The 13,387-nt window shown below is 47.1% G+C and overlaps 1 protein-coding gene across 1 annotated transcript in view; it reads right to left on the reverse strand.

Moving 5' to 3' along the window:
• The window catches only part of RPH3A (rabphilin 3A), a 98,093-nt gene that overhangs the window by 54,127 nt on the left and 30,579 nt on the right, over nt 1-13,387 (reverse strand). The window contains exons 3-4 of the mRNA XM_032876238.1: nt 11,512-11,600; nt 7,144-7,155 (exon numbers count right to left, since the gene is read on the reverse strand). Coding sequence (XP_032732129.1) covers nt 7,144-7,155; nt 11,512-11,582 — 83 coding nt within the window. The 5' untranslated portion in view covers nt 11,583-11,600. The remainder of the gene's footprint in view (nt 1-7,143; nt 7,156-11,511; nt 11,601-13,387) is intronic.

The following is a 13,387-nucleotide window of genomic DNA, read 5'->3' on the forward strand; positions in this document are numbered from 1 at the left end:
TGCCTCTCCATCCTTATGGCCTCTTGCTTTCCCTTATCCCTACAGTCAGCTGCACTGGCCTCTCTGCTCACTTCTGAACACTGAACCCTTGTTCTTGCCTCAGGGCCTTTGCACTTGCTGTTCCCCCTGCTGGGAAAACTTATTTCCATGGACCTTTCCAGGCCCGGCTCCTTCTCATTATTGAGGCCTCAGCTCAAACAGCAGCTTCTCAGAGAGGCCTTCCTCGATCTCCCACCATCCAGATTTACTTTCCTCATGGCACCCATCATTAACTGAAATTACTTTTGGAAAAATTTTTGTTGTTTACCTGTTTAATACATCCCTCTACCCCCCAACAATGTTGCTTCCAGGAGGGCAGGGGCCTTGTCTGGCCCTGGACCAGTTGTATTTAGAATTGTGTCTGAAAGCCCAGAAGGATTTTGAATAAGACATGGTCCCTTGTGGCCCAAAGAGGTGTTAAATGTCTAATGAAAAGTGTGACCCACTGGGAGACCCAAGCAGTGGAACCTGGTCTGTCTAGGGGACCAAGGACAGCTCCCTAGGAAGTGACAGCCACATGAGGACCTCGCGATGGGTCTACTGTGATGTTGACAAAGCTTATATTTGAGACCATTTGGTTGCACAGCCAGCTTCTCAGACCCCAAGAAGGGCATTAGCGATGGCTGAGTGGTTGAAAAATTTGCAAAAGCAAGGTATTTTTGTCTTTGTTATCTTAAAGAGGGCCCCTTCACGGATATAAGCTTCGGGCCCCGCAGCAGAGCTAGGGCTCCTGCAGAGACCCCAGATCTCAGCTGAAATCCACGAGGGCATGGCAGAGGAAGAGACCAGACCTGGCAGAGGGAATAAATGGTCTTTGCAAAGGCCTGGAGTTGAGAAGGCAGGAGGAATGCCGGTGGAGGTGAAGAGCCATGTGATAGTCCGCCTGCAAGATGGTCCCCTAGGACCACTGCCTCCAGGTATTTACACTGACTCCCGGCTGGTCCTGTGTGGCCAGTGAAATACAGTGGACGTGGCAGTGTGTGACTTCCAAGGCTGGGTCATAAGAGACTCTGCCTTGCTGTCTTGGGTCATTTGCCCAGAGAGAAGCCAGGTGCCATGTCACGAGGACGTGTAAACATCCCGGTGGAGAAGCCCACATGCAAGGGATGGAGGACCCCAGTCACAGCCAGTGCCAACTTGACTGCTACATGATGCTCCTCCAGCCCCTGGTGAGCCCTGGAATGCCTGCAGCCCAGCGGGCATGTGACTACAGCTGCACAAAGAGCCCTGTGCCAGAAGCACCCTGAGGCCACCCTCAAAGGCCCACCAACAGAAACTGTGAGATGTGACAAGTGGTTTCTGTTGTCTTGAGCCACTAAGTTGGAGGTGATCTGGTGTGCAGCATTAAATAACTGGAAAAACCCGGCTGGAGGACAGAGACAGAGGGGTATAAAGACCCATCTACAGTGTCAGTATACAATTTCCATTGCTGCATCATGAGTTGTTAGAAACTCAGGGGCTTAAAACAACACACATGTACTATCTCATGGTTTCCGTGTCTGTCCAGGCATGGCTCAGCTGGGTCCTCTGCTTGGAGTCTCATGAGGCTGCAGGGTGGTGTTGACTGGGCTGTGTTCTCATCTGGAGGCTTGGCTGGGGAAGAATCTGCTTCCAGGCAAATTTGGGTTGTTGGCAGCTTCCTTGCAGCTGCCTACACTGAGGTCCTGGCTTTTTGTTAGCTGTAGTCAAGAGGCCACCCCTGGGTCCTGGAGGCAATCTGCAATTCCTAACCTGGTGGGATTCTTCAGCTTCGTCCCGTGGGCTGCTGGCTTCAAATATGCCCAGTGAATCTAGCTTCTATCAGCTGAGAGTCTTATATAATATAACATAATCATGAGAGGGACATTGGGTCCCTTTGCTGTATTCTGTAGATTAGAAACAGGTCCCAGGTCCTCAGACTCAAGGTGAGGGATTACACAAAGTCATGAATACCAGAGGTAGAGACCATTGGCTGTCTGCCTTACTTGAATGCTCCCCACAACAGAGACCTCACTCTCTTATAAGGAGTCTCTGATGTTGTGTTAAAAAGATCTCCTTACGATGTGCTAACATCCCTTCATCTGCTGCTTCTTCCCAGTATTTTTAAAGGACACACTGGACTGCCGCATAAGAAAGACCAGTCATCCTTCCCAAAGAGCCTTAGTCACAGCCTGATTCGGCCACCTCCCCATATCCCTCTGGCCTCCCACGGAAATGGATGTCTCAATTGTCCCTATTCTTCCCTCCTTTGTCCCCATTTTTTTTCCTTCCTCCTCTTCTGATCTCTTTCTGCTTACGTCCTGCCTTTACAAAGCATCTCAGTGACCAAAACAGAGCATAGGTGAGATGCTGGGTTGTGCACCCAGTGAAAACCCCTGCGAGGACATGTTCCTGCAGCTCATGGTCTGGTCAAAGACAGGGTCAGCCAAGGGCTTGATGTGAGACCGATTCCTCTCACCCCAACACACAGCTTACTGGGGTCCATGTGCACAGGAAATGGGTGCTGCTGGACATACATGTCTCCAGAAACATAAGCAAGGATGGGGGTCCCTGACAGGGCCCACCTGAGACTTCTGCCTCCATCTGCAGTCAAGCAGAAGGTCTGCTGGAGGCTGCCAGCATCTCTCCAAACCCTTCTCCCATTCTCGGCTCCAAAACATGCAGTTGACAAACAGCTCATTCAGTGTTTGAAAATGTCACCAACTGGTCTCCGTGGGGGACTCACAAGCCTCCTGTGGATTTTCATGTTTTAATTCCAAAAGCAAAAGAGGGAAACGAGATGGTGTTTCAAACCAAAGCCTTTGCTCTCAAGGGAGAGACTGGGTCTGTCTGGGTCTCCCCATGATATGCTGGGGAGCACTGTGAACATGGGACCCTCAAGAATGCTCCCATGACAGGACAGTGACTCCCTTGCCAAGGGCCTCTGGGCAGGGGATTGTAGCTCCACATCCTAAAGACCAGAGTCCAGTGTTGGGAACTTATCCAAGACCAAAGCTAGAGACCCAAGTGCTGCTTCTTTGAACAAGTTACTCACAGCCTCCTATCCAAGCCAGAAAATATCCAGAGGGCCATTGCCAGCCAACATGAACCCTTGCTGACCGGGTAGAGTTCAAGGTCGTAATCCTGGGTCAGCTGCGTATAAGCAGGCTATACATGAGGGCTCTGCACTGCTCTGAATATCAGTTTCTGGATCGATTAAAATGGGAATGATATAATTTCTGTTTCCTGTAGGGACCCTGAGAGGTTACTCTGGACCCTTAAAGGCCATATGAGGGGAGACCTGGCTCACTGGCTAAGACAGGGAAGAGAAGAGCCCAGCCCGTCTCCACTCTGATCCACATACTTAAGACAATGCTTCCTGGAGAAATGAATGATTGCTGCTTCCTGGTCCTCCCAAACTGTCCTCAGCAGTTCCCTGGAGAGATCTCAAGGGTTGCAGAGGAGTGGGGGAGAGAGCGACAGAGTAGGCAGTTAACCTGGCCCTCCATCCTTACTCAGCTGGGTTCTCAAAGCAGAATCCCAATGAAGAAGAAGAAGAAGGAGAAGGAGGAGGAGGGGGGGAGGGAGGAGGAGGAGGAGGAGGAGGAGAAGGAGAAGAAGAAGAAGGACGAGGGGGAGGAGGAGGGTGAGGAGGAGGAAGGGAAGGAAGAGGAGAAGGAGAAAAAGAAAAAATTTTAAAGAACCTGATGTTTAATAAAGCATGAAATATGGTTTATTGCATTGATGACCTCAATACTTCACCCTCCCAAATATCCATGCTCTTTGCCATGTGAATTTCAACTCACTCTCACCAAACAGTTAGTCTATTTCCCTGCCAGTGAATCCTTCCCAGATTTACAACTTGCTGCAGCCAATAAAATGCAGGGGAGTGATGTTGTGCTCCTCTGCTGAATCTGAGCCTGCGCAAGTCTCCTGCGTTTCTGCTTCCTCCCTTACACCTCTGCCGTGAGCAAGGCAAGCCCAGGACAGAGTGCTGGAGGATGAGAAGCATGTGGAACAGCGCTGAGCCATTGCAGCCAGGGCTGTCCTAGATCAGCCAACCCTCTGATGCATAAGCAGGCCGAGGCAAGACCAGCAGGGCCACCAGCCATGCCCAGAACCCTGGGAATAAATAACTATGGTTCTATGCTTCTCAGTTTTAAGATGGCTTGTCACACAGCAAAAGCTAACTGATACACTCTCCGCTATGGCGACTGCACACTAAAGCAAAGCCTGTTAGAGCCACTATATTTATTTTATGGTTTGGTATTATTTGAAATGACTAGTTGCATGAATGTCACTATCCTATGTTGAGTGCTTTCAGCCACTAAAGGCTCTCCTCTCATCTGTCTTATATATTTAGCTTCTGAATTAAGTTTATTCAAAGAAAGAGTTTCACTGCTAACAAAGTTTGAAGATCACTGCAGCTGACCAGCTCATTTTCCAGCTGACTGATGCTCCAAGGAGACCAGGGACTTGCTGAGTAGCACGTGTGACACAGAAACTCAAGAAACTGGCATCCTGGCATGCCTCATTGGCCACTTGAATGCACCTGCCCAGGTGAGTCTGGAGAAGGTCCGAAGGAGCTCTCGCCCCACAGTCAATAGCCACGCCCCCAAAGCAAGGAAGGAAAGTTGTCCTAACTCTTGGTGGCAGCCCCTGAGTGACACCTGTCACTCCCTAAAATCCTGCAAAGACCAAACTCCCTCCTCCCTTTGGCCTTCCACCTCCATTCTTCATTTCACACACACAAAAGTCACAGAATAAATATCCACCAGATGTCTCTATTAAAAAATTATAATTCCCAAAAAGAGTGGGATGATGGAAGGGCTGTCGGGGCACAAAGGCTCTGAAGCATTAAATAGCAGTGGTGTGTAGAAAATTAATCCTTTTTCTTTCCTTTCTTCTTCTCCACCCCCCTTCTCCCCAGGATGCCAATAGAGGCAGGTGTCAGCAGGAAGTCACTTTCCAGCTCAGTGAATGAGGTTTTAATGAATCCGGGAGGAAAGGATGGGGAAGGAGAGGCTGCTTCACCACAAAACAGTTTACATACGCCCTGCTGGCATAAAGGCCCTACTGGATGAAATTTACCCCTAGCAGACTAAAGGGGGTGCAGAAGGGATACTGTGGCTCCCCCACCCCCTTTAGAATGCTAAAGGGGATCTCAGGGCTCCTGCTAATCTTTTAAGTCAGACTGAGATCTATTCACTTCCTCTAAATTTCCACACTTCCTCTCTTATTTGGACTTTGCACCTGCTGTTCCCCTACCTGGAACTCCTCTATCTCTTCTCCATCTTGCTCCCCTGCCGCCTGGTCTCAGTTTACATGTCACTTCTTCTAGGAACTCTCCCATCATGACTGCCAAGTCTGTGCTGGGTGCCTCTCCTTGTGTTCCCATGGCCCACTGTGATTCTGCTATTGTATCTCCTTGCACGCTTGTGTATTTGTTGCCAACTGGCCATTTATTTGTTGGTAGATCCCACAAGATACATACTCTTACTCTGGCTATCGCTGTATCCCTGGGGCTTACCACAGTGTCTGGTACTTGGTAGGCACTTGGTGAGTATTTGTTAATGAAGGGAGGGAGGGAAGAGGGAAGGGTGAAGGAAGGAGGGAAAGAGAATGAACATACACCCTACCTTTCGACTTTCAGCCCTCAGGGAGCCTCCAAGAGCCTTGGCACCCTCTGGAGTCCAGAATTTCTCTCTCTGGGGATGTCCGTATTTATGACCTAACAACATCTCAGCATCTCTCCCTGGATGTCTGAATAATATACTCACGACATTCATAAAAAGCTGATCTCATCTGGCCAGGGTATTACCAGCCAACAACAGAAACTGCAGAACATTCAAATGGTCTTTAGTGATCAGCTTGTCCAAAGCCCGCAATGGACAGATAGGGAGGGAGGGTCGGAGTTGGGGAAAGAATTTCCCTGGTTCACCTAGTTAAATGTTTATCAGCATTAAGAAAACCTTTAAGGATTCTGGGCCTGATGATGTGGTCACTTGGGTCCAAAAGAGCTGAAATTATGCCAATGCTAGATATATACACGTATATGTGTATATATATAATATCCAGATGTATGGTATATACAGGTATAAATATAATATATATATTACAATGCAAGGTATATATACAACATGTGTGTGTGTGCATGTGTACTTGTGTGTGCATATGTGTAAACACACCATGTATATATACACAAAGGTCAGGAAAGGTTGTAATTCATAAATCTCTCTGACTTTGCTTGGTGGTTTCCAGTTTACAAAGCTTTCCTGTACAGCTCATTTGATCCGACGTGCAGAGGGAAAAGGAGCAGGGTAATCAGACCCACTTTACAAAGGAGGGAGCCGGGAAGCAAGGAGGTGAAGGGCATGGCTCAAGGCCACGCTGAAACTGAGTACCAGAGCAGGACTCAGACCTGGGTTTTCTGACGCCAGTCCGGGTCCTCTGCCGCTGGCTCTGTGATAACTTCCCCATCTTAGGGAAGGTAAAAACGGCTTTCCAGAGCTTCTCAATGTGCACAGCCAAAGCCTGGTCTCCTTTGCAGCCTGACTGTTCACTTATTGGACCCAGCATTCAATCTGTCATGCATATTGCAGAAATAAATCCAATTTAAAACGCAAACGTTGCAAGCAAAGACAGGACCTCTGCGTCAAAAGCACTTCGCTGGGAAACCAGGCTGAGCTCCCGTGACGGGACAGGGGCCATATGTGTGGCATGTAACTGCCCACAGACTCTGCTCTGTTCCTTATCACCTTTTATTAATGATAGCAGTTATGTGAGCCAACACTGTCTTTATCTGAGAACATTGTTCCCAGGCAAATGCTATAGAAGGGGCACAGGGTGGTCAATAAATTTGCTGGAATCCCACAGATGACTAACAAGGAGAAAACGGAGAGCTCCTAAGGAACAAACTCCTAAGGAATTTGTTCCATCCTTTTACCATGATCGTTTTTTTGAAACTTCATAATTTTTTTCCCTCAAGAAACTTGGTTTTGGTTTTTTGGTTTTTTGTTTTTTAGTTATGTAAAATTTGCTAGTTCTTTTTTTTTTTAATCAGCTCTCTTTAGGGGCAAAGTTAATTTGATCAGAAAAAAAGATAAAACTCAATTTGTAGAAAAATTAAAGTATCAAAATACTTACTGTTCTTTATCACTGAAGGAAGGCAAAGAAAGGAGAGAGAGAGAAAATAAATAAAGTTAGGAAAGAAATCTCCTAACAATGCCAACACGGTCTGGATGCAACAACAACAGAGTGTAAAGTGCAGTGACCTACTTCTGGTTTGGTCCGCCCCCACCCCAGTCATTATCTTCTCATTTTGGCGTGTTCAAAAACGGCTGCTGCAATGCTGGGCTGTAAAATGCTCAGCTTCGATTAAAATGACCAATCAGTTCAGCTTATTAATTAATTAGCTGAGCTCCTCACTGATGTTCCAAATAATGGATTTTGGTACCAAAAAGAACTCACCTAACGGCAGCATGGCCAGCATCACCCTGGGGGACAAGGAGTACATTGAGGGAGGCCCATGAGTCCTTAACAGTCAGCGGATCATTCCTTTGCAGTACCCCACTTTGGGAAAGCAAGTTCTTCCAGAAAGGAGACCAGCATCTCCATGCACCAGGTGAGCCATCACAGCCATGTCCTGGACTCCCTTTGTGCCTCAGTTTCCACCCCCAACCTCTGGTACTCTCTGACTCGCAGCCTGAAAAGCCATAGAGAAAAGCCAACCTCCAGTACCCCATGCATTCCCAACACAGGGAGCTGGGCTACCACCCGCCCCAAGCACGAAGCAGGTGTGTTCCCAGCTTTCAAACACAATGACAACGACGGTGTTTCAAACACCCTCATTAGATTCCAGGAGGCTGAGAGAGGAAGGTATTTGAAAATCACGAAGGCAACTGAAAAGTCACAAAAATAGTAAATGTCTCTGGCTAGCCAGCAGTTAATTAAGAGGCGATTTCTTAATTTACTGGAGAAAGGCATCAGAAGGGGCTGCATTGGGCTACAGCAGACAAGCTTGCCTGTGTGATGACTGTAATTCACCCATTAGCATTTATTTGAAAAATAATGTTAATATCTGGAGGAGACACAGGCCCAAGGCAGCCCGATGCACGCAGAATGCAAGATGTCTCACAGGAGCCCAGGAGCACTTTAATGAAACTGTGTCCAGACTGCTGGAATAATTCTAATTTAATTGTAGAGCAGATTGTTGGCTTCCTATTGACTAAAGTAAACTCTGATGGATGGTATTTTAATTAACTGACATTTCTTAAATAAAATAAATATTTAACCCCTCTCCACCCTTCGGGTAACTGTTTATCTTACAGAGACACAATTTTTGGCTGATGGAATATTCTCTGCAAAGTAAGTTTGGCTCCAAGAGGACACCATGGGAGGGGCTTGGTGGACTAGAAGTTTCCTGTTGACAAGGAAGCCAACAGAGTTCCCTGGTGTCTTCAAAATTATAAAACTTGTAGAACTGGAGGTTTTAGATAGAAGGAAGTGGACAGGGGCTTTTGCTTCAGAGAATATGGGCTGACTAAAATATTCAGAAAGGCCCTTTGCCAATATATAATTAGGTCCTAGATAAATTAGAGCAGAACCTCTTTTTAAAAAGATTAGTATGTATTTGAGAGAGAGAAAGCGCTTGAGCAGAAGGGGAAGAGGAAGAGGGACAGAGATTTCCCAGCAGACCCCGGGATGAGCACGGAGCCAGATGCAGGGCTCAATCTCACGACCCAAAGAGTGACAAGAGCTGAAACCCAGAGTTGGACACCCAACTGACTGAGCAACCCCAGCACCCCAGAGCAGACCCTTTTTTAAAAGATTTTATTTATTTATTTGACAGAGAGAGAGATCACAAGTAGGCAGAGAGGCAGGCAGAGAGAAAGGGGGAAGCAGGCTCCCAGCTCTATCCCAGGACCCTGAGATCATGACCTGAGCCGAAGGCAGAGGCTCAACACACTGAGGCACCCCAGCACCCCAGAGCAGACCCTTTTTTAATGCAGTTCTGGGGTTGCTAGAAAGTAAGGGAATGTTCCAACACCGCCTCCTCTGGCAAAACAAATAAACAAAATAGACTTTGTCAAAATAAAAATGTTTCCTCTTCAAAAGATTCTGTTGTGAGAAAGAAAATGCATATCACAGACTGAGAGAAAATAAGTGCAAAATGTGGCTCCAAAAAGAAGGACATTTACCCGTAACACATGAAAAAAAGAACCTATAAAATTTAACAAGAAGGTAAATGACCTGATCTTAAAAATGAGCATTTAAACAGACATTTCAACAGAGGTTAGAGGGATGGGGAACATTACCTAAGACGTTCAGCATCATTAGTCAATAGGGAAATGTGAGTGAAAACCACAGAGAAAGGCCACTATACACACACACTGGAAGGGTTAACACTGGAAAGACTGGTCATCTCCAGAGCTGGGGAGGTGGCAGAGAAGCCTAGAACTCTCTCCCACGCCTGATGGTGGGAACATAAAATGGTGCAACCAACTTGGAATACGGTCTGGCCACTTAGTGACGAATCCAGTAAGTAGGGACAGTCTGCTCCCAAGTAATTACCCAAGAGAGAGGACAGCATCTCTATAGGAGGTTTTTTTTTTTTTAAGATTTTATTTATTTATTTGAGAGAGAAAGAGAGAGAGCGTGAGAGTGAGGAAGGGCAGAGGGAGAAGCTGTCTCCCTGTTGAGCAGGGAGCTGGATGTGGAGCTCCATCCCAGGACCCTGGGATCATGACCTGAGCTGAAGGCAGACGCCTAACCGACTGAGCCACCCAGGCATCCCTCTATAAGACATTTTATTTGCACCCGACCCAGACTAGAAACAGCCCAGCATTCCTCGGTAGACGGACAGATAAACAGATTGTGGTATATCTACACACCAAAATGCAATTCAGTCGTACAAAGGAACAGACTATGGCTATGCAGAACAGTCTGGACATTCTGGAACAGTAAGGATGGCTCATGAAATAAACTGTGCTGAGAGAAAGAAGAGAGACATCTCTTCCCAGAAAAAGAGCTCACGCTCTACGATGCCATTTGTAGGACATTCTGGAAAAGGCAAACTAATGTGCAGTTATTATAATGTCTATAGTTATAGATGAGCAATTACCTAGAGATGGGTGGGGAGGAGATGGAGGAAGAGGCACAAGGAGGCTTCTGGGATGGATGGGTTTGTTCATTAGCTTGACTACTGTGACAGCTTCATGAGTATATGTTTTTACAATGATCAAATTGTACTTTCACTGTGTACTGTCGAAGGTACGCATGTATACCTTTATAAAGGCAATTTTTGGAAAAAGAGAAAGAAGACCAAGCAAACGCAATCCAGGACAGTGAGCTGTGAGCAGGAAGTCGAGGCAAACACCAGCACTGCTGTTCCAAAGTCTGACCTCAGCTCCTCATGGGCAGAGAAGCTCAATCTGAGACCCTGACACGGAGCCAGGACCCTCTGGGGGTTCCTGGGTGGGGCGGGGGAAGGTTAACATCATTGTTGGGGAGCAGTACCCCTGACTCCCCCAGCAGGAGCAAGAGTGCCAATCCCTCTGAAGAAAAACATCCCCAAAGGAGATTCCCCAGGATTCTCGCAGATTGAGCGCACAATAAAAAATTAGCCAGCATTCAAAGAAACAAGCCATTTTGAGTGAAAATCTGCAAGAACGATCAACAACAGCTTTAGTTTGTCCAACAGTCAGTGGCATGCTGGTGAACTTTTTGCCACGGACGATTTAACAGTGGGGACAAAACCCCACTGGATGCAAAACTGGGAAGAAAGGCACGGCAGCGTATCATTATACACACGGGTATATAACATAACACAGAGAATAACACAATGTCGTAACATAATTAAGCGATTAATTTTGAGTCTTTATATCCTTTGTGTTGAACATTGTTTAATTGCAGAATTACAAACTCAATTTTTCAGAATGGTTGTGTTTAATAATCAGCTTGCAAAATGCCTGAAAATTGATCAGCCCTCGTAAGCCAGGGTGGTACAGATCTGAGGCATCACTGATTTGGGTATAATAATCCTTGGATACAGAATGTGACGTCACCTTGGTGTCACATTTCCCGATTTTTAAATCATTAGGCCAAAAACAAATAGCACGAAAACACTTCTGAGTCAGCCGGTGGCCTGCCAGTCTGCACCCTGTGACCTGATCCAACTTTCTTATGTGACTGATAAGAAAACTGAGGCCCAGAGAGGGGCAAAGCTTCGCCTCTGATCACACAGGAAAAAAGCTCGGGTCTAGAAGCAGAACAGAGCCTGGTTCTAAGCACCGGTCCATGCTCTTCCCGCCGCCTCTACTCTGGGGCGTGCAGTTCAGAATTTGCTCATCATTCCAAACTTGCAAAGCAGTAAAAGTGAAGTTTGTGTAACAATACCCTCACTGGATTCATTTCTTCCCACCGCAGGGAAAGAAATTCTATTTGTTTCTTTGGGACTCCTTTCTCCCTCGCTGACCCCACACAAGCCATGCCCTGGAAGACGCGACGACTTACTTTGACTGCAGTGGTCGGTCGCTAGGACACATCCAACGGCTAGAGCTGTTGCTGAATACGGTGTCAGTCATGGCGGGAGTTTGGTGCTCCTGGAAAATAGGAACACAGGACATCACCCAGTTATGCAGCTGCTCTACATTTCTCAAATCCTTACTCTATGCCAAGTACTCTGCAGGATGCAGAAAAGAAAGGGAACTTTGCCCAGCTTCTCCATTTCCCAGATGGGGAAAACTGAGGCCCCAAGGGGAAGACTTCCTGCTGGATGCCACACCTTCCCTAGTGGCAGAAACGATCAGGGAGAGCCTTCTTCCTTAAATGCACATTCTTCTCCTTGACTAACTCAGCGGGGGAGAGGGGGGTCATCGGAATTTTTAATTCCAACCCAGGGTCTTCCTACTGGCGGAAGTCATTGGACTCGTTTGCCCATGCACTTGGCTTGGCCAGCTTTGTGATCCAAAATCCTGGAGTCAATCCTGGCTTTTTTTTTTTTTTTAATATTTTAACACCAAGTCATGAGAAAATCATGTCAGCCTGGGCTTCATAATAAGACCCAGAATCTGCCCACTGCTCTCTGCCTGGCCGGTTACTGTGCTGATCCGCACCAGGCTATCTGTGCCTGGCTTACTGCAGTAGCCTACCAAGGGTAGAAGCAGGGGACCTGCTTCTACCCTTGGCCTTCTTCAGTCCACGCTCCACGCAGATGCCTGTAGGATGTCCACACACTTAAGTCACAGCTTGTAAAAAACGGCATAGCCACGGTGAAACGCAGAGCTCCCATATGACCCAGCGACTCCACGCCTAAGTATCTTACCCACCTAAGAGAAATGAAAACACACACCCACGTGAAACCCGGTACGCAAATGCTCATCACAGCGTTATTCACAATAGCCAAAAGGTAGAAAAGACTCAGTATTCACCAGCTGCTGAATGGACAAACAAGAGGCGTCTGTCCACGCAACGGAATGTCGTCCAGCCCTAGAGAGGAAGGAAGCGTTCACACCTGCCGCGTGGAGGAAACTCCAAACCATGATACCGAGAGAAAGAAGCCAGACACAAGAGGCCACATGGTGTATGATTTCCTCTATAAGAAATGTGCAGAACAGGTGAACCCAGAGAAACAGAAAATAGATTCTGATTGCCAGAGGCTGGGGGAGGGCAGAAGGGCTGAAGATGAAGGCTATGTGGTACGGGGATTCTTTGGAGAACGAGAATGTTCTAAAATTCACTGTTATCATGGTTGTACAACTCTGTGTATATACTAAAAGCGACTAAGACGTCTATTTTTTCCAAGCTCTTATTTCTTTATTTGTTAGAGAGGGAGAGAGACAGCACAAGCCCGGGGAGTGGCAGGCAGAGGGAGAAGCAGGCTCCCCGCAGAGCATGGAGCCAGATGCCGGACTCGATCCCAGTACCCTGGGGTCATGACCTGAGCTGAAGGAGGACGCTTAACCGAGTGAGCCACCCCAGGCGTCCCCTAAATTGCCTACTTTAAATGGGTGAATTGTATGGTATGTGAATTTTATCTCAGTGAAGTCGGGAGAGGGAGATGACACTCTGGAAAACTGGCAGGCTCGTTAGAGCTATAAACATTCACCAACCCTACAGCTCACGAATTCTACTCTCAGGCATAAACCCAAGGGGAAAATGCTCATGTTCTAAAACACGGACAAGAATGTTCATAACCTCTTTATCCGTAACAGCTAATTAGAAATCATCCAAGTGCCCATCAGCAGGAGAGCAGATAGATAAAGGTGGTCTGCTCACACAGTAAAATACTGGCCCACAGTAAAAGACAATCCCCTCATGTACGTGACAATGGGGGACAAATCACACAGACACGGTGTTTTATGGAAGAAGCCAACGGCAAAGGAGGATA

This window comes from Lontra canadensis, unplaced genomic scaffold, assembly GCF_010015895.1.
Source record: "Lontra canadensis isolate GAN:19392208 unplaced genomic scaffold, GSC_riverotter_1.0 scaffold58, whole genome shotgun sequence".
Classification (NCBI taxonomy): Eukaryota; Metazoa; Chordata; class Mammalia; order Carnivora; family Mustelidae; genus Lontra; species Lontra canadensis.